The sequence below is a fragment of the Oncorhynchus gorbuscha genome, unplaced genomic scaffold (assembly GCF_021184085.1).
Source record: "Oncorhynchus gorbuscha isolate QuinsamMale2020 ecotype Even-year unplaced genomic scaffold, OgorEven_v1.0 Un_scaffold_1605, whole genome shotgun sequence".
In the NCBI taxonomy this organism is placed as follows: domain Eukaryota; kingdom Metazoa; phylum Chordata; class Actinopteri; order Salmoniformes; family Salmonidae; genus Oncorhynchus; species Oncorhynchus gorbuscha.
In genome coordinates, this window is record NW_025746336.1 from 101,660 (window position 1) to 128,360 (window position 26,701).

General features: G+C 40.1%; 1 protein-coding gene across 8 annotated transcripts in view; it reads right to left on the reverse strand.

Moving 5' to 3' along the window:
- Positions 1–25,929, reverse strand: part of LOC124023352 (oocyte zinc finger protein XlCOF6.1-like) — a 97,294-nt gene extending 71,365 nt beyond the window's left edge. For 2 of the 8 annotated variants that reach the window (XM_046337879.1, XM_046337863.1), the window contains exons 1-2: positions 25,835–25,876; positions 23,133–23,381 (exon numbers count right to left, since the gene is read on the reverse strand). In XM_046337879.1, the coding sequence (XP_046193835.1) occupies positions 23,133–23,381; positions 25,835–25,844 (259 nt within the window). In that variant the 5' untranslated portion in view covers positions 25,845–25,876. Of the gene's footprint in view, positions 1–3,319; positions 3,569–6,616; positions 6,839–7,256; positions 7,396–11,755; positions 15,659–23,132; positions 23,382–25,830 lie in introns of those variants that run through there. The other 6 variants (XM_046337869.1, XM_046337877.1, XM_046337873.1 and 3 more) reach the window with 5 other exon arrangements.
- Positions 25,930–26,701: the final 772 nt, after the last annotated feature.

The following is a 26,701-nucleotide window of genomic DNA, read 5'->3' on the forward strand; positions in this document are numbered from 1 at the left end:
AGCTCTTTGGTCTTGGCCATAGTGGAGTTTGGAGTGTGACTGTTTGAGGTTGTGGACAGGTGTCTTTTATACTGATAACAAGTTCAAACAGGTGCCATTAATACAAGTAACGAGTCGAGGACAGAGGAGCCTCTTAAAGAAGAAGTTACAGGTCTGTGAGAGCCAGAAATCTTGCTTGTTTGTAGGTGACCAAATACTGATTTTCTACCATAATTTGCAAATAAATTCATTAAAAATCCTACAATGTGATTTTCTGTTTTTTTCCCTCATTTTGTCTGTCATAGTTGAAGTGTACCTATGATGAAAATTACAGGCATCTCTCATCTTCTTAAGTGGGAGAACTTGCACAATTGGTGGCTGACTAAATACTTTTTTGCCCCACTGTATGTAGATATTCCATTTTTTTTATTTTCCGCTTCCAGCTACAATAGTAATTTACAATATTAACAACATCTACACTGTATAAATGGTCAATTCGATTTTAGTGGACAATTCTTTCTAAAACATTTCTTTCAAAAACAAGGACATTTCTAAGTGACCCTAAATGTTTCAACGGTAGTGTATGTATTCATTTCAGTAGACCGTATGGGAATGGGAATAAAACTATACTAAAACTGGGTAGGAGTCAAAAACTACAAAGAGTCAAAAGTGGTGAAAATGATGAGCTATATCATCCTACACTCAATATCACAAGGGTTAGAAACTGCACAGACTCATTTCATAGAACTTTAAAACACTGGCAGTTTGTCTACTCCACTTCCTTAGTCGACTCTGTAATCACTCCAGATAGCCCAGTTAATAAAACAAATGCTGGCAATACTGGTATCATCCATACAAGTCTCAGTAGCATGAAATAAGATCTACAATGCATTCATAAAGTATTCAGACCCCTTGACTTTTTTTCCCACATCTTCTTAAATTACAGCCTTATGCTAAAATTGATTAATTCGTTTTTTTTCCTTCTTCTCATCAATCGACAAAAAAATACCCCAATAATGACATCACAATACCCCATAATGACATCACAATACCCCATAATGGCATCACAATACCCCATAATGACAAGGGCAAAAACAGGTTTTTAGAAATAACTGAAATATTACATTTACGTAAGTATTCAGGCCCTTAACACAATAGTTAGTTGAAGCACCATAGGCAGCGATTACAGCCTTGAGTCTTGTTGGGTATGAAGCTACAAGCTTGAAACACCTGTATTTGGGATGTTTCTCCCATTCTTCTCTGCAGAAGCTCTCAGGTTCTGCACTAGGCAGGGTAGCCTAGTGGTTAGAGCATTGGACTAGTAACCGAAAGGTTGCAAGTTCAAATCCCCGAGCTGACAAGGTACAAAATCTGTCGTTCTGCCCTTGAACAGGCAGTTAACCCACTGTTACTAGGCCGTCATTGAAAATAAGAATTTGTTCTTAACTGACTTGCCTAGTAAAATAAAGGTAAAATTACATTTTTTAAAAACAAAGTTGGATGGGGAGCGTCTCTGCAAAGCTATTTTCAGGTCTCTCCAGAGATGTTTGATCGGGTTCAAGTCCGGGCTCTGGCTGGGCCACTCAATGACATTCAGAGACTTGTATCAAAGTCACTCCCACGTTGTCTTGGCTGTGTGCTTCGGGTCGTTGTCCTGTTGGAAGGTGAACCTTCACCCCAGTCTGAAGTCCCGACAGCTCTCAAGTAGGTTTTCATCAAGGATCTCTCTATACTTTGCTACGTTCATCTGTCCCTTGATCCCGACTAGTCACCCAGTCCCTGCCGCTGAAAATATCCCCACAGCATGCTGCTGCCACCACCATGCTTCGCCGTAGGGATGGTGCCAGGTTTGCTCCAGACATGACGCTTGGCATTCGGGCCAAAGAGTTCAATCTTGGTTTCATCGGACCAGAGAATCTTGTTTCTCATGGGCAGAATCCTTTAGGTGCCATTTGACAAACTCCAGGCGGACTGTCCTGTGCCTTTTACTGAGCAGTGGCTTCCGTCTGAGCACTCAACCATAAAGGCATGATTAGTGGAGTCCTGCAGAGATGGTTGTCCTTCTGGAAGATTCTCTCATCTCCATAGAGGAACTCTGGAGCTCTGTCGGAGTGACCATCGTGTTCTTGGCCACCTCCCTGACCAAGGTCCTTCTCCCCCGATTGCTCAGTTTGGCCGGGTGGCCAGCTCTAGGAAGAGTCTTGGTGGTTCCAAACTTCTTCCATTGAAGAATGATGGAGGCCTCTGTGTTCTTGGGGACCTTCAATGCTGCAGAAATATTTTGGTATCGGTCCCCAGATCTGTGCCGACACAATCCTGTCACGGAGCTCGACCGACAAATCCTTCCACCTCATGACTTGATTTTTAACTTGACATCCACTGTCAAAACTGTGGGACCTGACATAGACAGGTGTGTGCCTGTCCAAATCATGTCCAATCAATTGAATTTACCACAGGTGGACTCCAATCAAGTTGTAGAAACATCTCAAGAATCATCTCATAGCAAAGGGTCTGAAAACTTACGTAAATAAGCAATTCCTATCATTGTTTTGTTTTTTACATTTGCAAGAATTTCTAAAAACCTGTTTTGGCTTTGTCATTATGGGGTATTGTGTGTAGATTGACGAGGAAAAACATCAATTTTAGAAGAAGGCTGTAACGTACCAAAATGGGAGAAATGGGAAGGGGTCTGACAGTGCCCTCGGAAAGTATTCAGACCCCTTGACTTTTTCCACATTGATATGTTACAGCCTTATTCTAAAATTACATTAAAAAATATCCTCCGCAAACTACACACAATACCCCATAATGACAAAGCTAAAACAGGTTTAGAAATTTTGGTAAATTTATACTAATTTTTTTTAAACTGAAAAACAAGACAGACTCAAAATTCAGTTCAGATGCATCCTGTTTCCATTGATCATCCTTGAGATGTTTCTACAACTTGACAAATTAAATATATATGTATCACATATAAGTCATCAGGATGTGGTAGTCTACTGGTTATGTTCAACACTTCTCCAATCGTTGTTGAGATCTGATATTCTGTGCAGCAAACAAATTATAATTCAATATTGACAGTGATGATGCCATGGCCTATGTTGAAATGAGGTATGCCTAACTTGGTGATTGAGGGTATTAAACATGTTCAACGTTCTTGAGACAATGTGTGGGCAAAGGCAGGCGTACAAGTTTTAAATAGTTTTTGCTCGCTGTGAAGTCTTGAGTTATTCAGGGATGTGTGATGTCAGAATTACAGAATTCAACCTAGCAATAGTCTGGTCATAACTTATGGAGGTCTAATATATGAAGATAACTTATAGATAGAACCAGCTCTTACCATGACTAACAGTTGTCCTAATCTTCTCCTCCTCTTCTTCATCTTTAATGTTGACATTCAGCTCCAGTGTTTGACTGCAGTCTTCCAGCTTCACTGATGCCATCTCTGGATCCTGCAGAGCAAACTGGGCTCCACTGTCACAATCAGGACCCAGTGACTGTAGGTTTGGACTCAGTGTGGAAGGAGAGTGGCAGGCTGGGATTGTCTTCACTGTTGAGGTTACTGGCCTCAGACTTAATCTGAGTCGGTCTGTAGTAATAAAGACAAACGGACACAAAAGTTATTTTCTTGACAGTTCTGGCACTTTATTCTGTAAAAATATTTTCTACTTTTTCATGTTCAATTATCTAATTTCAGTAGATCAGGTAGATAATCCCTGACAAAACATTCATTTACGTTAGACACAAAGTACACATTTTAAATTGCACAACATAAGTGCACTTAATCTATAGTAGATTTCCTAAATTCACATAAATGCATAAATGACTCAAAAACCATTTAGTACAAGATCACAGTATGTTTCAGGCAGCACTATGTACTATTTTATGAATAACCTTGTCTTCACTGTATTATTTCTCTCACAAAAACCAATTGTATTTCCCATTCACACCATATTAAGAATTATCAGGGGTCGTACAGTGGCAAGTCAAATTCAAGGACTTTTTCAGGCACTAATATTTATTTACTTGAAGCACCGTGTGAAAACCCTGAATTGTAGATAAATATAGAAACAACTGAATGTGTCTGAATATTAGTACACATGTAAAGAACTGATAATCATTACATTCAGCTTCAAAACTGTAGAGCAACTGAAATGTTCTCTCTCTGATGAGGCACTACCTGCACTGAAGTCCGTTGATGCAGACCATCTATGGTATCATGGAGGTCCACAAACAAATGTTTAAGGTCCATGTCTGTCTAATTCTGTACTAAGAAAATAAACCAAGAAATCCCTATTAACTTCTACCACACCCTCCCCTTCCCCAAAACCCTCCCACACCCCCCAATAAACTATATCAATAGATCCCTTTCTGTGTTTGCAAACATTGGGGTCTTTATCATGCTGAGACAATCCACCCCCAGATTATCCAGTTTATCAAAAACCATACCGACAGTAACATCTGTTACCCCAAACAACTCTGCTGCAGTTTACAAGATAACTTTAAACCTGGTATTTCTGCTTCACACAATCCAAGTTGTTGATAAGCTTACATATGAATGCTATGAAGTAAATTTTATTCACTATTAAAGAATCCTTTGCCACAGCATATTTATGGGCACAAGATTTCTGAATAGGCCTCTAAACCATGTCAGGACTAGTAGAAAGACCAGTTCTGACAGTAGGTCCTCTTACTACGGGACCAGCCATGGAAGCTCCATCAGTCTGACAGTAGGTCCTCTTACTACAGGACCAGCCATGGAAGCTCCATCAGTCTGACAGTAGGTCCTCTTACTACGGGACCAGCCATGGAAGCTCCATCAGTCTGACAGTAGGTCCTCTTACTACAGGACCAGCCATGGAAGCTCCATCAGTCTGACAGTAGGTCCTCTTACTACAGGACCAGCCATGGAAGCTCCATCAGTCTGACAGTAGGTCCTCTTACTACAGGACCAGCCATGGAAGCTCCATCAGTCTGACAGTAGGTCCTCTTACTACAGGACCAGCCATGGAAGCTCCATCAGTCTGACAGTAGGTCCTCTTCTACACCAGTCATGGAAGCTCCATCAGTCTGACAGTAGGTCCTCTTACTACAGGACCAGCCATGGAAGCTCCATCAGTCCTCTTACTAACAGCCATGGAGGTCCAGTCTTACTACAGGACCAGCCATGGAAGCTCCATCAGTCTGACAGTAGGTCCTCTTACTACAGGACCAGCCATGGAAGCTCCATCAGTCTGACAGTAGGTCCTCTTACTACGGGACCAGCCATGGAAGCTCCATCAGTCTGACAGTAGGTCCTCTTACTACAGGACCAGCCATGGAAGCTCCATCAGTCTGACAGTAGGTCCTCTTACTACGGGACCAGCCATGGAAGCTCCATCAGTCTGACAGTAGGTCCTCTTACTACGGGACCAGCCATGGTAGATCCATCAGTCAACAGCTACATGTCCAATTCTTTGGCATTTAAAAACACTGTGATGATTCACCGTTGCTGATCCAGTTTCAACTGTTCTGCCTGCTGTCATGGAACCCTGACCTGTTTGGACGTGCTACCGGTCCCAGACCTGCTGTTTCCAACTCTCTAGAGACAGCAGGAGCAGAAGAGAAACTCTCAATGATCGGCAATGAAAAGCCAACTGACATTTACTCCTGAGGTGCTGACCTGTTGCACCCTCGACATCCACTGTGATTATTATTATTTGACCCTCTTGGTCATCTATGAATATCTCCATCCAGCACAGCCAGAAGAGGACTGGCCACCCCTCAAAGCCTGGTTCCTCTCTAGGTTTCTTCCTTGGTTCTGGCCTTTCTAGGGAGTTTTTCCAAGCCACTGTGCTTCTACACCTGCATTGCTTCCTGTTTGGGGTTTTAGGCTGCGTTTCTGTACAGCACTTTGTGACTTCTTTAACCCTCTTTCCTACTGATCAACCTTTAGGCTTCAACCACTCTGTCTCCCTTCACATGTTCTTTAACAATATCATCCATGGACATAGATATTGGGACCTCAGAGATTATTACTCCCTTCAATGTAGCATCAGCTCCAGGGTCATGGCTTCTGAGCTTTGTCCCATTATGATTTTCCAATTGAAGAATCTTCCCTTGATGAACCTAACCAGCACAAGATATTAACAATCTACCACGTTCAATGTTTTATTTCACCTTTATTTAACCAGGTAGGCTAGTTCAGAACAAGTTCTCATTTACACGGCTGCATCCCAGTTTAACTTCCCTCTTTTTATGGCCTTGGTTAATCAGGGTGTGAATGAGGCCCTGTGGTCTCCTCAAACACCATCCCAACTTTCCACTCTAACACATTATTACTCTAGCTCCCTACCTTGGGCCTCTAGTTACTATACTACATGCACCCCTGCTTCCAGTATCATTATCTCTGTTCTTCCTATGTCTTTCCACTACAGAACATTCACATACTAGGCCCTCATCCTCCTGCTCAATATCATCAGAACTGTCCCCCACATTGATCGCATTCCAGCACAGCTGTTGCTTCTCAAACTCTCAATTTCCATTGTTTCAGGGGTGTCAAACTCATTCCATTGAGGGCCAATTCTCATCAGATTTTTTTTCCTTTCAATTAAAACCTAGACAATCAGATGAGGAGAGTTCCTTTCTAAATAGTGACCTTAATTCATTAATCAAGTACAGGTGTGGAGCAAAAACACGCAGACACTTGGTCCTCCATGGAATGGGTTTGATACGTGCTCCGATTCATCCGCATTAATCGACGCCATTCCATGCAGTTGGCCTCTCTCTCCAAATGGTGAAGGATAACTTCAGTTAGCTTCCCTCTATTTTGACACTTCATCACACAGCCTCATGCCGCCATTTCACCACGAGCAAACGCCTGGAAAGACAACCGAAACCGTTGAAGCAGCCATTTGACTTGCTTCGTCCAAATCATCCTGATCTCGCGAGCTTACATTAACGAAACAGTGTACGTAAACTCGCGAGAACAGGATGGTTCGGACAAGGCTATTTACCAGCTCATAAACAGTATTTTACACAAAACCAAGAACATGTAAAAACGAACTCAAATAAATGGAATCTTTATGAAATGACTTTGACGAAAATATGTACATACACTCAGACAAACCCAAAGTCTAGTTATGTGACTTGTAAAATCGTTTTTCATCACGTTCTTCACTCACTCGGTTCGACTCCAAAATTACACATACAATTAAAACCAGACGTGAAACGGATTTGTTACCTAGCATGTTATATATTCTTTCGACATTAGAAAGTTTAAACATGCTATTACATACCTACAATGATACATTTGAAACGGACACAACCACTATCCACACAACAGCACAGTTCTGTCGTTTCGACCCGGAACTTCCTGTTCCCCACTTGGACAGTGCAGCAGCGTCATCTTCTTCTCTGGTATACTGACATTTACACAAATATAACGTGTCTACCGCCACCTACTGTAAGGTTAGTAAACTGTAGAAAAATATACACGTCCAATGTTGAAAAGGGGAGGGGGAACAACGACATCAAAACAAAATACAAATATAGATAAATAAACTTCCCAATCCTTCAGTCACAGTCCGATTCAAATCACATCCCTACAGTCTCATGGGCTTCGTAGGGAGGAACATCTTCAGTCAGTATTCCCTGCAATTGGTGGTGTAACGTACTTAAGTACAAATATTTAAGTGCCACATCAGTAGTTTTTGGGGGTATCTGTACTTTACTTTTGATATTTTTTGACAACTTCTACTCCACTACATTTCTAATGAAAATAATGTACTTTCAACTCCATACATTTTCCCTGACACCCAAAAGTACTCGTTACATTTTGAATGATTAGCAGGACAGGAAAACATTTAAATTCGCGCATCCCTACTGCATCTGATTTGGCGGATTCACCAAACACAAATACTTAATTTTTAAGTTATGGATGTGATCTTACATTCAATCTGGAGTGCCAGAGTGCGCTTGGTCGTTCGTAAATTCAGAGCGTTGTCAGACTGTCAGTTCGTATCGCTCTCGGAGCGTTCAGAGCCACACTGGACGCTCTGGCGGAGGAGGAGGGTTGATTCAAGCGTTCTGACCTCACAACGGCAGTCAAGCATCCAAGATAACTGGTTAACATTGACTGGCTTGCTAGATACTTTCAGTACAAATGAGAGAACTCTGACATTTTACTCGCCTTAGCAGAGCTGGTTAGGTTGTGTTCATGTTATCCAGAGCATTGGTGACTTTAACTGTGCTTCAGGCAACAATTTAATTACGCTTTTTTTGCCGACGTTTACTGACACCAGCCGTATTCAAGGGGTGTTGAGCGTTCGTTTTTCATCAATTATTCTGTCCTCTGGCACTCAGACGAGAGTGGTCTGAAATCGGAGGATATAGACAGAGCGAATTTAGGAATGCACGCAATGTCTGTGTTGGAGTGTACCCCTGACTATCCGTACATTTAAACTACAAGAAAATCGTGCTGTCTATTTCGCTTAATATAATGAATTTGAAATTATTTATACTTTTACCTTTGAGACTTAGGTATATTTTAGCAATTACATATACTTTTGATACTTATGTATATGTTAAACTAAATACTTTTAGACTTTTACTCAAGTAGTATTTTACTGGGTGGCTTTCACCTTTTCCTTGACTCAAGTATCTTTACTTTAACTCAAGTATGACAATTGGGTACTTTTTCCACCACTGCCTGCAATGCTTCCAATGTTAATTCCTGAACTCCCAAAAACCTTTCAGCCGCATGTACAATTAATATTTACTATCGGTATCCTTCAACTGGTAAACGACATTATGAATCTCAACAGGCTGCTGGCCATCCACTGCCATAGCTTCCTCAGCACCAATCGCTCTTTAAACTATTTCCCGCACCTCCCAGTAGGAGAACTACTGTACAGTTTCTTAATGTGGATGTTCCCTGAAAAATAAAAAATGATACATGACATTGGTCAGTTTCGGTGTTATGAAACTGATGGAGACTATTTGTTAAAAAAAAATGTATTTATTTAACTAGGCACAAAGCATATATAACAGGTGTGGATAATTAAAGTGGCAAGTTAGGACAATTAAAGTGGAGGTTAGGAGACTGAGGTTAAGGTTAGGAAAAGGGTTAGGCTTAGCTACAATGCTACAGTTGTCAACAACTGTTGTCCCCAACGCAAAAGAAACGGCCACGGACCAATGGGGAGCATCAATTGGTGTAAACTTGATATCATGAAACACCCGATAATAGAGAACGCCCCTAATTGCGGTCTGCAATTACACCCTTCTCGGATCAAGGGGCCAGGCTTCCAGTCTATAAGCATGCTTTCCAAGTGCTCAGAGGGCATTTTCCGTACTGCAGTTCAGCTGAATCACGGCCCAGTTCCCATTGACGGCCCCATAGCGAAGTCAATTTCTTTTTTTAAACAAGACAAATTACTCATCAAATTTGGAAACAAAACATCCATTGAATTATTCAAGTAATTGCCTTAGTCATATTTTTTTCCCATCACTCACAGCCAACGTTAACCATTTTAGATTCATGCTGGGAGGTGGGTGAGATTATGCCACATGCAGATGCTGAAGGGAAAACACACCTCTTGATGTGCGTGTTTATAATGTAGGTCAAGGAGCAGCCTCGTCTCATAGACCAGATGTAACAGAGTAAACATAAATCCGGGACTCTCAAATAGTGTGATATGTTACATTATGGTTCCATAAGACAGATGGTTACTTAATAAATCGAATTTGTTGGTGCTGTGCTGTAACAGCGAGCTGAGCCAGTTGAAAGTATTGACAACAGGGACATATTGTTGGTGACTGTGTGCTCCTTCATTAGTTTTGTGTTTATTATTATTTTACTTCTGGTACCTTCCTACCTGAGAGGCATGAGGCCAGTGTGGCGTTGCACTGTTAAAATCATCCCAGTGTGGAGATGAAACACCTGTGGGTTGCAAAGCCACATGCTCTGTCCTCTCTGCTCTACCTAGGTGTTTTAATGTTGGTAATACTAATACAGAGATAATATTAAGAGATAACTACTACTCTACCTAGGTGATTTAATGTTGGTAATACTAATACAGAGATAATATTAAGAGATAACTACTACTCTACCTAGGTGATTTAATGTTGATAATAATAATACAAAGATAAGCATTGGACATTCATTTTCCATTATGCCATTGTCTTTACCACTATAGATCCATACATTTGTAGTTTGAAGCATATACAGGGCATTATACAGTGGGGCAAAAAAGTATTTAGTCAGCCACCAATTGTGCAAGTTCTCCCACTTAAAAAGTTGAGAGGCCTGTAATTTATCATAGGTACACTTCAACTATGACAGACAAAATGAGAAAAAAAAATCCAGAAAATCACATTGTAGTATTTTTTATGAATTTATTTGCAAATTATGGTGGAAAATAAGTGTTTGGTCACCTACAAACAAGCAAGATTTCTGGCTCTTTCAGACCTCCACTCGTTACCTGTATTAATGGCACCTGTTTGAACTTCTTATCAGTCGTCCAGGTTAGGGAGGGCTTGGCCGGTAGGGATTTCCTTGTCTCATCGCGCACCAGCGACTCCTGTGGAGTCCAAGGTTGCCAGGTGCACGGTGTTTCCTCCGGCACATTGGTGAGGCTGGCTTCAGGGTTGGATGGCGCTGTGTTAAGAAGCAGTGCGGCTTGGTTGGGTTGTGTATCGGAGTACGCATTACTTTCAACCTTCGTCTCTCCCGAGCCCGTACGGGAGTTGTAGCGATGAGACAAGATAGTAGCTACTAAACAATTGGACACCAATTGGGTAAAAAATATATATATAATACATTTATAATTATAATTTTTTTTAAAATTGTAAAAAGGAATTTGCCAGTAGATTGTTGACTTGATTCATGATGATGATTTTGAAAGTACGATGTTGACATGATCAGTCCAATCAAAGCAACTGTAGATATCATATGATTTTATGTTATTTTATCTGTGGACAATGACCTTGAGCCTTCTTGGATGGGCAGATCTAATGTAACTCTATGGCAGCATCCAAGGGGCTTGAATTTTCAAGTTCTACCCTTAGACTTGGCAGTGACGTCTTGTCCCCATGAATGACAGGACACTGAGATAATCACGGCGCAAAGCTCCGTATTTTCTGCGGGCTTGCGCCAACTCCACAGAAAGCACTGAGCTGGCTGAAACACCTGCATTTTGGAGCTGCCTTACTCAAGAAAACAAAAAGAGAGACCATGTCTGTATGCGGCTTTAATAACAACAGCAGAGTCCCGGCCCATCTGCCCGAAAACGTCTGAAATGCTACGTCTTTAAAGAGTATCCCCCCCCAAAATACAAGTAATATTAATGAAGTGACACTTGTCCTACTTACACTGACTAATTGAGGAGAAATGTGTTTACTGTGATATGTGGTTGTCTCACCTGGCTATCTTAAGATGAATGTACTTAATGTGCTGGTGACGTCACAGGGTCAGAGAGAACTCCTGACTGTAGTCATACAAAAACACTCCAGGCACTCAGCCCATAAGAACCATTCATACTGTCAGATCTAATATGAAGAACTGAATACAACCATAAGAACCATTCATACTGTCAGATCTAATATGAAGAACTGAATACAACCATAAGAACCATTCATACTGTCAGATCTAATATGAAGAACTGAATACAACCATAAGAACCATTCATACTGTCAGATCTAATATGAAGAACTGAATACAACCATAAGAACCATTCATACTGTCAGATCTAACATGAAGAACTGAATACTAAAGAGAAGAAGAGGTTGACCAGTACATATTCATGTAACTTTATTTCTCATTGGCAGATCAATAAAGTTTGCTTCAATGCAGTTATCCAACACAATCATGATCAGTAACTAAAATAACTCATCTAGTTTTAAAGACTATTAATAAACATGTATTCATTTCATAAACTGTGTATCATTAAATACAGTTGTAAAATCATCCCCCCAAACTAATGGTGAAAAGTGATCATCACACCATCTCTATCTGATACATGTTAGGGGCGGAAGGTAGCCTAGTGGTTAGAGCGTTGGGCCAGTAATCAAAAGGTTGCAAGATCAAATCCCTGAGCTGACAAGGTAAAAATCTGTTGTTCTGCCTCTGAACAAGGCAGTTAACCCACTGGTCCTAGGCCATCATTGTAAACATGAATTTGTTCTTAACTGACTTGCCTAGTTAAATAAAGGTTCAATTAAAAAAGTGTCTACTTGCTCCTTCACACAGAATACTGCAGAGGGACAACCTGGTCTCTGAGCAAAACGTATTATGTATTACAAAAACATCCGTGCCACTCCATTCAGTATGGATTTCACAGCCCCTGCCCAGTCATGTGAAATCCATAGATTAGGGCCTCATTTATTTCATTTGACTGATTTCCTTATACAAACTGTAAATTTTTGAAATTGTTACGTTTAGATTGTTGTTCAGTATAATACGACTTGCAGGACGTATCGTATGTTATTTTACGCATTGCTATTCATACAATATGTTACGAACTTGTAATATGTAAGATATGTTACGAATTCCAATTTGTTGTTGCTGACGTTAGCTTGGTTAGGGGTGAGGGGTTTAAGATAGAGTTAAATGGATTTAGGAGAAAGGGTAGTTAACATGCTAAGTAATAGTAGTAAGTAGTTGCCAAGTTGGTAATTAGCTAAAATGTTAAAGTCCTCCATGATGAGATTCAAACACTCAACCTTTGGCATGACGTTTGAGTTTACACGCCCACCCTTCCACAGAGCAGGAGTAAGGCTTCTCTCCTACATGTAAACGTTGGTGTGTTTTTAAGCTGCCCAGTTGAAACTCTCCCTACAGACAGAGACAGACCAGGCTGAGAGGGAAGCAGTACCACCCAGGCAATTGGCAGACTAGTGTTTGTTTTCAAAATGAGAAGAATAACAGAGGGTATTCAACACCAAGTGCAAATCTTTACAGTAGAAGCCAACAAAACACACCAAAACTGACAAGGTGCAAAGTAAAGAGAGGCTAAAATTCTATTACGCTACCTTTCCTCTGCACAGTTCTCTCACAGTGAGAACCAATAGGATTACAGTGTTCTACAGTGTTCTATGCTTTCTTCATTTGATCCAATTACAACTTCTTTTATGAGATGAGAATTAAGTGATGGAGTGACTTTATTCTTAGCTGGTCAGAGAACCGATGAGGCTTTTCTCCTTAACCTCACTAGGGTAGGGGTCACTATTTTCACCTCCGGATTAAAAGCGTTCCCAAAGTAAACTGCCTGCTACTCAGGACCAGAAGCTAGGAAATGCATACAATTAGTAGAAATGGAAAGAAGACAACACTCCAAAGTTTCTAAAACTTAAAAAATATTGTCTGTGAGTATAACAGAACTGAAAAGGCAGGCAAAAACATGAGGAAAATTCATCCAGGAAGTGCCATTATTTTGAAATGGCTGTTTTTCCAATGAAAGCCTATCCACCATTTAAAGGGATAAGACCCAGATTCCGTTCCCTATGGCTAACACTAGATGTGAACATTCTTTAGACATTGTTTCAGGCTTGTATTCTGAAGAATGAGGGAGAATGACCACATTGAGTCAGTGGATAGTGGGATGTCCCCAGAGCTGGGTCCTGCAGAGCGCACCTTTCTTGTTGTTCTTTTATATTGATGAGGCTGTTTCCAGTTGAAATATAATCTATTATTTAGGCTAAAAACAACCTGAGGATTGATTATAAACATCGTTTTACATGTTTCTACAAACTTTACGGATACTATTTGGAATTTTCGTCTGCCTCTTGTGACCGCATTTGAGCCATTGGATTACAGAACAAAATATGCCAACAAAATGGAGGTTTCAAGATATAAAGAGGGACTTTATCGAACAAAATGAACATTTATTGTGTAACTGGGAGTGTTGTGAGTGCAACCATATGAAGATCATCATATTTCTGACTTTCGTGACGAGTCTACTTGGCTGGTAACTGTATGTAATGTTTTGTGTGGTGAGTGCCGTCCTCAGATAATCGCATGGTTTGCTTTCGCCTTAAAGCCTTTTTGAAATCTGACATGGCGGCTAGATTAACAAGTTAAGCTCTATTTTGATGTATTACACTTGTGATTTCATGAAATGTAAATATTTATAGTAATTCAATTTGAATTGGTCACTCTGCAATTTCACCGGATGTTGACCAGGTGGGACGCAACCGTCCCAGGTACCCACATGAAGTTAATGTATACGTTGGTGTGTTTTTAAGTTGCTCTGGTGAGAGAAACTCTTCCCACAGTCAGAGCAGAAGTAAGGCTTCTCTCCTGTGTGTGTTCTCTGGTGAACTTTTAGCTCATTTGATGTTTTAAAACGTTTTCCACAGTCAGAGCAGGAGTATGGCTTCACCCCTGTGTGTGTTCTCTGATGGACTTTTAGATGAGTTGATGTTGTGAAGTATTTTCCACAGTCAGAGCAGACTTAAGGCTTCTCTCCTGTATGTATACGTTCATGTGTTTTTAAGATGGAAAATTTAGAGAAACTAGTTCCACACTCAGAGCAGAAATACGGCTTGTCTCCTGTGTGTGTTCTCTGGTGAACTTTTAGCTCAGTTGATGTTTTAAAACGTTTTCCACAGTCAGAGCAGGAGTAAGGCTTCTCTCCTGTATGTATACGTTCATGTGATTTCAAGGTACCCGATTGGGAGAAACTCTTCCCACAATCAGAGCAGAAGTAAGGCTTCTCTCCTGTGTGTGTTCTCTGGTGAACTTTTAAGTTGGTCTTTTGAGAGAATCTCTCCCCACAGTCAGGGCAGTAGTAAGGTTTTTCTCCTGTATGGATACGTTGGTGTCTTTTTAAGGTATCCAGTCGAGAGAAACTAACCCCACAGTCAGAGCAGACATAAGGCTTCTCACCAGTGTGTATATGTTGGTGTGTTTTTAAGTTGCTCTGGTGAGAGAAACTCGCCCCACAGTCAGAGCAGACGTAAGGCTTCTCTCCTGTGTGTGTTCTCTGGTGAACTTTTAGCTCATTTGATGTTTTAAAACGTTTTCCACAGTCAGAGCAGTAATAAGGCTTCTCTCCTGTGTGTGTTCTCTGATGAACTTTTAGATATGTTGATGTTGTGAAGCATTTTCCACAGTCAGAGCAGACGTAAGACTTCTCTCCTGTGTGTGTTCTCTGATGAACTTTTAGCTCATATAATGTTTTAAAACATTTCCCACAGTCAGAGCAGGAGTATGGCTTCTCCCCTGTATGTATACGTTCATGTGATTTTAAGTAGGAAAGCTGAGAGAAACTAGTTCCACAGTCAGGGCAGAAGAAAGGCTTCTCTCCTGTGTGTGTTGTCTGATGACGTTTTTGCTCATTTGAAGTTTTAAAACATTTTCCACAGTCAGAGCAGGAATAAGGCTTCGCTCCTGTGTGTATACGTTGGTGTGTTTTTAAGGTGCCCAGCTGAGAGAAACTCGCCCCACAGTCAGAGCAGAAGAAAGGCTTCTCTCCTGTATGTATACGTTCATGTGATTTCAAGTGAGAAACCTGAGAGAAACGAGTTCCACAGTCAGGGCAGAAGAAAGGCTTCTCTCCTGTGTGTATTTTTAGGTGTATTTTTAGCTTTGATAGAAATGGGAAAATCTCTTCACATTGTGGGCAGTGATGAGACCTCTTAGCTCTCTGATCTTCCTGCTGTTGCTCTCTGGGTGTGGAGAATGTCTCAACATGGTATCCTGTGTGAACATCAGGAAAAAACAGTCAGTTGGTGTGATATACATGTAAATCAAATGTATTTTATGAAGCACTTTTTACATCAGTAGTTGTCACAAAGTGCTTAACCTGTCTGGTTCAAATCCCATAATTCAAATTATTTTACACCATTTTAAAGATAAACTTCTTGTAAATCCAGCCACAGTGTTCGATTTCAAATAGGCTTTACGGCGAAAGCACACCAAACGATTATGTTAGGTCAGCACCTAGTCACAGAAAACTATACAGTCATTTTCCAGCCAAGGAGAGGTCACTAATCACTAACCTTTGATGATCTTCATCAGATGGCACTCACAGGACTTCATGTTACACAATAAATGTGTGTTTTGTTCGATAAAGTTAATCTTTATGTCCAAAAACCTCATTTGAAATTGGTGTGTTGTGTTCAGAAATGCATTGTCTCAAACAAACATCCGATGAAAGTAAAGAGAGCCACATCAAAAAACAGAAATACTCATCATAAACATTGATAAAAGATACAAGTGTTAAACATACAAATACAGATAAACTTCTCATTAATGCAACCGCTGTGTCAGATTTCAAAAGGCTTTACGGCGAAAGCACACTCTGCGATTATGTTAGTTCAGCGACAAGACACAGAAACCCATACAGCCATTTTCCAACCAAGGAGAGCTTCACAAAAGTCAGAAATAGCATTAAAATTAATCACTTACCTTTGATGAGCTTCATCTGGTGGCACTCCCAGGTCTCCATGTTAGACAACAAATGTTTGTTTTCTTCGATAAAGTTCATCTTTATGTCCAAATACCTCAGTTTTGTTGGTGCGTTTAGTTCAGAAATCCAAAGGCACAATAAGCACTCTCGAAAAGTCAAAAAACACAATAAAAGATAGTAGAAACATGTCAAACGATGTTTAAAATCAATCTTCAGGTTGCTTTTGTCATAAATAATCAATAATATTTCAACCGGACAAAAGCTTCGTCAATGGAAAAAGGTAAACAAGAAATGCGCGCTCCCGATCACGTGCCTGGCTCATGGATGGAAATTTCCACTGTCCTCTCATTGAAAGCGGTGTATCTCCCTCATTTTTCAGAGTAAAAGCCTGAAACAATGCCTAAAGACTGGTCACATGTTGAGGAAGACAGATTTCCACTGGGTCCTAAGTCTTTGTATGGTGGATAGGCTTTCAATGGAATAATAATAATACTTCCTGGTTGGATTTTCCTTGGGTTTTCTGCCATATCAGTTCTGTTATGTTCAGTTCTGTTATACTCACAGACATTATTTTAACAGTTTTGGAAACTTCAGAGTGCTTTCTATACAAATCTACTAATTATATGCATATCCTAGCTTATGGGCCTGTGTAGCAAGCAGATTAATTTGGGCACGCTGTTCATCCAAAATTCTAAATGCTGCCCCCTACCCAGTGAAGTTAACAGAAATCCAGCCTAAAATACCCAAAGAGCAAGAAATGCAGATGTAGAAGCACAGTGGCCACAAAAAAACTCCCTAGAAAGCAGGAACCTAGGAAGAAACCTAGAGAGGAACCAGGCTCAGAGTGGTGACCAGTCCTTTTCTGGCCATACCGAGTGACAGGTAGCCTAGTGGTTAGAGCAACCAAAAGGTTGCAAGATCGAATCCCTGAGCTGACAAGGTAAAAATCTGCCGTTCTGCCCCTGAACAAGGCAGTTAACCCACTGTTCCTAGGCTGTCATTGAAAATAATAATTGGTTCCCTAACTGACTTGCCTAGTTAACCTGTTTGGGTGCATGTCCAAACGCTAGTGGGACAACTACGACAACATCTGGTGAAATTTCAGAGCGCGAAATTCAAAATACAAAAAACATAATATTAAACATTCATGAAAATACAAGTGTCTGACATAATTTAAAAGCTTCTTGTTAATCCAACTGCGTTGTCAGATTTCAAAAAGGCTTTACGGAGAAAGCATACCATGCTATTATCTGAGGACAGCTCCCCACGTCAAAATACTTTTTCAACCAGCACAGGCGTCACAAAGACAGCAATTAAATAAATCACTTACCTTTGAAGATCTTCCTCTGATTGAAATCCCAAGGGTCCCAGCTACACAATGAATGGTTGCTTTGTTCGATAAAGTCTTTCATTATATCCCAAAACTGTCAGTTTAGTTGGCGCGCTTGATTCAGTAATTCACTCGTTCAACATGCACACAAACAAATCCAAAAAGTTACCGGTAAAGTTGGTCCAAACAAGTCAAATGATGTTGCTAATTAATCCTCAGGTATTCTAATATCTAAATAAACAATCATATTTAATACGGAGAATAGTGTGTTCAATAGCGAAGACGAATAATGAAGAGCGCATTCTCGTTGATGCGCGCAACATGGCTACTTTTCTAATGGGGGACACTTTGGAAAAACTACAAATACTTGTTCATTTTTCAAAACACAAGCCTGAAACCCTTTCTAAAGACTGTTGACATCTAGTGGAAGCAAAAGGAACTGCAGTCTGGGTCCTATCTATTTGTATATCCCATAGGCAAGCATTGAAAAAAACTGTGACCTCAAATAAAGAATATTCTGGATGGATTTTCCTCTAGGTTTTCGCCTGTCATATCAGTTCTGTTATACCCACAGACATTATTTTAACGGTTTTAGAAACTTCAGAGTGTTTTCTATCCAATGCCATCAAGTATATGCATATCCTGGCTTTTGGGCAGTTTACTTTGGGCACGTCAGTCATCCGAAATTCCGGACAATAACCAGTATGTAAAGGAAGTTAAATAAAGGTTCAATTTTTATTTATTAATGAATTAATACACTAACAATAGTGGTGAAATAAATTAATGCATTCTAAAGTTACAAATGTCCATGTTTTTGAAAGAAACAAATGACCCAGATACTCAACTAGTCTTAAAAAAGGGCCGTTTTATTGCTTCTTTTAATCAGCACCACAGTTTTCAGCTGTGCTAACATAATTGCAAAAGGGTTTTGTAATGATCAATTAGCCCTTTAAAATGATAAACTTGGATTAGCTAACACAACACAACTCATTTCATATCATCCTCCACTCACTATCACAAGGGTTAGAAACTATACATACTCACTTCATAGAACTTTAAAACACTGGCAGTTTGTCTACTTCACTTCTTTAGTCTACTCTCTGAACACTCCAGATAGCCCAGTGAATAAAACAAATGCTGACAATACTGGTGTCATCCATACAAGTCTCAGTAGCATGAAATAACATCTACACTGCATTCAAAAAGTAAATAGACCCCTTGATTTTTTTACACGTCTTGTTACATTACAGACTTATTCTAAAATTGATGAAATCGTTTTTCCCCCTTCACATCAATCTACAAACAATACCCCATAATGGCATCACAATACCCCAAAATGACATCGCAATACCCCATAATGACATCACAATACCCCCATAATGACATCACAATACCCCAAAATGATAAGGGCAAAAACAGGTTTTTAGAAATAACTGAAATATTACAGTTATGTAAGTATTCAGGCCCTTTATACAATAGTTAGCTGAAGCACCTCTGGCAGCAATTACAGCCTTGAGTCTTGTTGGATATGAAGCTACAAGCTTGGCACACTTGTATTTGGGGAGTTTCTCCCATTCTTCTCTGCAGAAGCTCTCAAGCTCTGTCAGGTTGGATGGGGATCGTCTCTGTAAAGCTATTTTCAGGTCTCTCCAGAGATGTTTGATCGGGTTCAAGTCCGGGCTCTGGCTGGGCCACTCAATGACATTCAGAGACTTGTACCGAAGCCACTCCCACGTTGTCTTGGCTGTGTGCTTCGGGTCGTTGTCCTGTTGGAAGGTGAATCTTCACCCCAGTCTGACGTCCCGAGTGCTCTCAAGTTGGTTTTCATAAAGGATCTCTCTATACTTTGCTACGTTCATCTGTCCCTTGATCCTGACTAATCACCCAGTCCCTGCCGCTGAAAAACATCCCCACAGCATTCTGCTGCCACCACCATGCTTCACCGTAGGGTTGGTGCCAGGTTTGCTCCAGACATGACGCTTGGCATTCAGGCCAAAGAGTTCAATCTTGGTTTCATCAGACCAGAGAATCTTGTTTCTCATGGTCAGAGTCATTTAGGTGCCTTTTGGCAAATTCCAAGTGGACAGTCATGTGCCTTTTACGGAGGAGTGGCTTCCGTCTGGGCACTCTACCATAAAGGCATGATTAGCGGAGTCCTGCAGAGATGGTTGTCCTTCTGGAAGATTCTCTCATCTCCATAGAGGAACTCTGGAGCTCTGACAGAGAAGAACCATCGGGTTCTTGGCCACCTCCCTGACCAAAGCTCTAGGAAGAGTCTTGGTGGTTCCAAACTTCTTCCATTGAAGAATAATGGAGGCCTCTGTGTTTTTGGGGACCTTTAATTCTGCAGAAATGTTTTGGTACCTGTCTCCAGATCTGTGCCGACACAATCCTGTCATGGAGCTCTACGGACAAATCCTTCCACCTCATGACTTGGTTTTAACTCTGACATGCAGTGTCAAATGTGGGACCTGACATAGACAGGTGTGTGCCTGTCCAAATCATGTCCAATCAATTGAATTTACCACAGGTGGACTCCAATCAAGTTGTAGAAACATCTCAAGGATCATCTCATAGCAAAAGGTCTGAAAACTTATGTAAATAAGCTTCTTTTTTTATTTTATTACATTTGCAAGAATTTCTAAAAACCTGTTTTGGCTTTGTCATTATGGGGTATTGTGATGTCATTATGGGGTATTGTGATGTCATTATGGGATATGGTGATGTCATTATGGGATATTGTGTGTAGATTGACGAGGAAACACATTTTTAGAAGAAGGCTGTAACGTACTAAATTGGGAGAAATGGGAGGGGTCTGACAGTGCCCTCGGAAAGTATTCAGACCCCTTGACTTTTTCCTCATTGTTATGTTACAGCCTAATTCTATAATTAAATAAAAATATATCCTCAGCAATCTACACACAATACCCCATAATGACAAAGTGAAAACAGGTTTAGACATTTTTGCAAATGTATAAAAACAAAAAAAACTGAAAAACAAGAGACTCAAAATTGAGTTCAGATGCTTCCTGTTTCCAATGATCATCCTTGAGATGTTTCTACAACTTGATTTATACAAAATATTAAATATCCACTACTGTTCAAATGTCTGGGGTCACGTAGAAATGTCCTTGTTTTGAAAGAAAAGCACATTGTTTGTCCATTAAAATAACATCAAACTGATCAGAAATACAGTGAAGACATTGTTATTGTTGTAAATGACTATTGTAGCTGGAAACTGGCAGATATTTTATGGAATATCTATCTACTTTTGCAATTATGTTAGTACAGCTGAAAACTGTGGTGCTCAGTAAAGAAGCAATACAACTGGCCTTTGCAACTCTGCCTGGAAGGCCAGCATCCCGGAGTCTCCTCTTCGCTGTTGACGTTGAGACTGGTGTTAAGTGACCCCAAAATTTTGAAATGAACTCAGGTTCATCCTGTTTCCATTGATCATCATTGAGATGTTTCTACAACTTGATCTATAAAATATTAAATATATATGTATCAGATATAAATCATCAGGATGTGGTAGTCTACTGGTTATGTTCAACACTTCTCCAATCGTTGTTGAGATCTGATATTCTCGAGACGAAGGTCTATATCATATTTCTCAAATCCTTTTCAGGCTAAATTCCAGCCGACCATGGAGAGAACAGTAATGCCGAACTACACCGAAAACAATACATAAATGCAACATGTAAAGTGTTGGTCCCATGTTTCATGAGCTGAAATAAGAAAATCTCTGAAATTTTCCAACACACACAAAAAGCTTATTTATCTCAAATTGTGTGCACAAATATGTTTACATCCCTGTTATTGAGCCTTTCCCTTTTACCAAGATAATCCATCCACCTGACAGGTGTGGCATATCAAGAAGCTGATAAAACAGCATAATCACTACACAGTTGCACCTTGTGCTGGGAACAATTAAAGGACACTTTAAAAGGTACAGTTTTTTCCCCAGAGAATTGAATGTTCATTTCTCTACCATAAGCTGCCTCCAACGTCGTATTAGAGTATTTGTCAGTACGTCCAACCAGCCTCACAATCATAGACCACGTGTAACAACGTCAGCCCAGGACCTGAGGTGGGTCTGCCTGCCAAGTGGGTGGGCCTATGCCTTCCAAGGCCCACCCATGGCTGCACCCCTGCCCAGTCATCTGAACTCTACAGTTTAGGGCCTAATTCATTTCCAATGACTGATGCCCTTATATATATATATATTATATATATATATATATATATATATTAGTACATTTAACCTTTATTTAACTAGGAAAATCAGTTAAGAACAATTCTTACTAACAATGACGGCCTTCCGGGGGTAACAGTGGGTTAACTGCCTTGATCAGGGGCAGAACGACAGATTTTTACCTTGTCAGCTCAGGGATTCGATCCAGCAACCTTTCGGTTACTGGCCCAATGCTCTAACCACGAGGCTACCTGCCACCCCTTAAATGAACTATAACTCAGTAAAATCGTTGAATTTGTTGCATGTTGCGTTTATATTTATGTACACTATTTTCATTCAAGAAGCTGGTGAAGAGCTACAAAAGGAAGTAAATAGCCCCAATGGACTGAAAGATGATGGAATTTCATCAAACTTATGAGCATCAAACTTAAGGCACTGCATCTCAGTGCTAGAGGCGTCACTACAGACACCCTGGTTAGATTCCAGGCTGTATCACAGCGGTCTAAGGCACTGCATCTCAGTGCTAGAGGCGTCACTACAGACACCCTGGTTAGATTCCAGGCTGTATCACAACAGGTGCTAGAGGCGTGATTGGGAGTCCAATAGGGCGGTGCACAATTGGCCAAGTGTCATCCGGGTTTGGCCGGTGTAGGCCGTCATTGTAAATAATAATTGGTTCTTAAATGACTTGCCTAGTTAAATGAAGTTAAATTATAATAATAATAGTTAGGCTCTTTATGAGCATTAGCTGCTACTTCACTCAATTTTTAAAAGTCTCCCTGTGTGACATTCCTTGAGACCCGTTTTTAAAAGTGTCCCTGTGTGACATTCTGCTCTAATTTGCTCACCAAACAGTAATTCAAGAAGATTTAAATGCATATTCCCATGAAATTGATTGAAATCAAACGATTGGCATGCAGACGCAGCTTGGTCATTTCACTGGTAAAACGTGAAGAATTATAATTCAATATTGACAGTGATGATGTCATGGCCTATGTTGAAATGAGGTATGCCTAACTTGGTGATTGAGGGTATTAAACATGTTCAACGTTCTTGAGACACTGTGTGGGCAAAAGCAGGCGATACAAGTTTAAATTGTTTTTGCTTCGCTGTGAAGTCTTGAGTTGTTCAGGGATGTGTGATGTCAGAATTACAGAATTCAACCTAGCAATAGACTGGTCATAACTTATGGAGGTCTAATATATGAAGATAACTTATAGATAGAACCAGCTCTTACCATGACTAACAATTGTCCTAATCTTCTCCTCCTCTTCTTCATCTTTAATGTTGACATTCAGCTCCAGTGTTTGACTGCAGTCTTCCAGATTCACTGATGCCATCTCTGGATCCTGCAAGGCAAACTGGGCTCCACTGTCACAATCAGGACCCAGTGACTGTAGGTTTCTACTCAGTGTGGAAGGAGAGTGGCAGGCTGGGTTTGTCCTCACTGTTGATATTACTGGCCTCAGACTTAATCTGAGTCGGTCTGTAGTAATAAAGACAAACGGACACAAAAGTTATTTTCTTGACAGTTCTGGCACTTTATTCTGTAAAAATATTTTCTTGTTTTTCTTGTTCAATTATCTAATTTCAGTAGATCCGGTAGCTAATCCTTGACAAAACATTCATTCACATTAGACACAAAGTACAGATTTTAAATTGCACAACATAAGTGCACTTAATCTGTAGTAGATTTCCTAAATTCACATAAATGACTCAAAAACCATTTAGTACAAGATCACAGTATGTTTCAGGCAGCACTATGTACTATTTTATGAATAACCTTGTCTTCACTGTATTATTTCTCTCACAAAAACCAAATGTATTTCCCATTCACACCATATTAAGAATTATCAGGGGTCGTACAGTGGCAAGTCAAATTCAAGGACTTTTCAGGCACTAATATTAATTTACTTGAAGCCCTGTGTGAAAACCCTGAATTATAGATAAATATAGAAACTACTGAATGTGTCTGAATATTAGTACACATGTAAAGAACTGATAATCATTACATTCAGCTTCAAAACTGTAGAGCAACTGAAATGTTCTCTCTCTGATGAGGCACTACCTGCACTGAAGTCCGTTGATGCAGACCTCCTATGGTATCATGGAGGTCCGCAAACAAACATTTAAGGTCAATGTCTGTCTAATTCAGCACTAAGAAAATAAACCAAGAAATCCCTATTAACTTCTACAACACAATCCCCTTCCCCCAAAAAACTCTCCCACACCTCCAATAAACATTATCAAGAGAACCCTTTCTGTGTTTGCAAACATTGGGGTTTATATCATGCTGAGACAATCCACCCCCAGATTATCCAGTACGTCCTCTTACTACAGGACCAGCCTTCCTCTTACTACGGGAAGCTCCCATCAGTCTGAGAGTAGGTCCTCTTACTACCAGGGACCAGCCATGGAAGCTCCATCAGTCTGACAGTAGGTCATCTTACTACGGGACCAGCCATGGAAGCTCCATCAGTCTGACAGTAGGTCCTCTAACTACGGGACCAGCCATGGAAGCTTCATCAGTCTGCATTGTAGTTCCACCAGTCTGTCTTACAGCCTCTGCATATGATAGATCATGACAGATTCTATATCTCTGAGCATCTCTCTGCACCTGGCATCCACCAAATGCTGCTCTTTGTCCTCTACAGAATTGCAACACTTAACTGTCACATTGCTCCAACATTCACTGTAATCATGTTCCCCACAACACTTGGCACATCTTTTCACTCAACAGCTACATGTCCCATTCTTTGGCATGATGTAAGAAGTGCTGTATAAATACATTTGATTGGTTGAATGAGGAGGCTGGGTCAAAATCTCTGACATTGAAGCGAAGGAATCCTATTCTGTACTTTTCCAGACAAAACCTTCTAACACCTCAACAGCACTGATACGCTTCAACCACTCTGTCCCCCTTCACATGTTCTTTAACATTATCATCCATGGACATAGATATTGGGACCTCAGAGATTATTACTCCCTTCAATGTAGCATCAGCTCCAGGGTCATGGCGTCTGAGCTTCGTCCCATTATGATTTTCCTTTTGAAGAATCTTACCTTCCTGAACCTGACCAGCACAAGATATTAACGATCTTCCATTTATTTTTTATTTCACCTTTATTTAACCAGGTAGGCTTGTTCAGAACAAGTTCTCATTTACATGGATGCAGACTAGTTTAACTTCAACTCTTTTTTATGGCCTTGGTTAATCAGATAGGGCCTCATTTACACCCTGTGGTTTCCTCAAACACCATTCCAACTTTCCACTCGGACACATTATTACTCTAGTTCCCTACCTTGGGCCTCTAGTTACTATACTACATGCGCCTCTACTACTACATGGGTGTCAAACTCATTCCATTGAGGGCCGAGTCTCCGCGGGTTTTATTTTTTCCTTTCAATTAAAACATAGACAATCAGTTTAGGTGAGTTCCTCACTAATTAGTGACCTTAATTCATTAATCAAGAAAAAGGATGGAGCGATAACCCGCAGACACTTGGTCCTCGTGTCGCCATTTCACCACGAGCAAAACCGCTGAAGCCGCCATTTGACCAGCCTCGTCAAAACCATCCCGATCTCGCGAGCTTACAAATGAACAAGTATATGTAAACTCGCGAGATCAGGATGGTTTGGACGAGGCTATTTACCAGCTCATAAACATAATTTTACACAAAACCAAGAACATGTAAAAAACGAACTCAAATAGGTGGACTTTGACGAAATGATGTACATACACTCAGACAAACCCAAAGTCTAGTGACTTGAAAAATCATCGTTTTAAATCACGTTCTTCACTCACTCGGTTTGACCCCAAAATAACACGTACAATTAAAACCTTTATCAAACGTGATAATACCTTGACGGATTTGTTAACTAGCATGTTATATATTCTCTCGACATTTGAAAGGTTAAACATGCTATTACATACCTACAATAATACATTTGAAACGGACACAACCACTATCGAAATAACACAGTTCTGTGGTTTTCTACCCGGAACTTCCTGTTCCCAACTACGACATGTGCAACAGCGTCATCTTCTCCTCTGGTGTACTGACGTTTACACAAATATATATATATATATGTTGCTATGTTGTTCAGGAACGTGTTGACTCATCAGTAGGAAAGATTTGTTTCACTTTTTTGTCCATTCAACAACAGAGCGATACGATCCTTGTTTCAGCAGGATGTTGTATCTATACCTTATGTCATGCCTTATTGGAATGGGTTTATTGATAATATCTGTTAGAAAAAAGTTTCCTTTAAAATTATTCATAAATATTATCCTGCCAACCACTATATGAAGAAGTTTAAGGAAACTCAAAATGCTCCTTTTGTAATGACCACCCAGAAACAGTGTTGCATCTTTTTTGACATTGTATGCATGTAAGAAAACTGTGGCAAGACATCAGTAGGTTTATAATTGAACACATTTATGAATATTTTACACTATTGTGGAGAGATGTACTGTTTGGATTCTTTACATACAATAGAAATAAGCTGAAACATTTTTCTGTAATTAATTTAATTATTATTTTGGCCAAATTTCATATACACAAATGTAAATGTACAAACAGAAAACCACATTTTCGTACCCTACAAAAGGAAATGTAACTGTATTTTAAGACGGTTAAATGCTCTACTAACAAAAAAGCTGTTAGAATTGTAAGTATATGCATGTCCCTTAAGGTCCTTGTGTAATTGTAATGTGATATTGTACCCCCAGCTCGATTGTCTATTGTTTATAATCTATGTATGCTTGTGTTCCCTCATGTGCTTTATGTATTGATTTGATATAA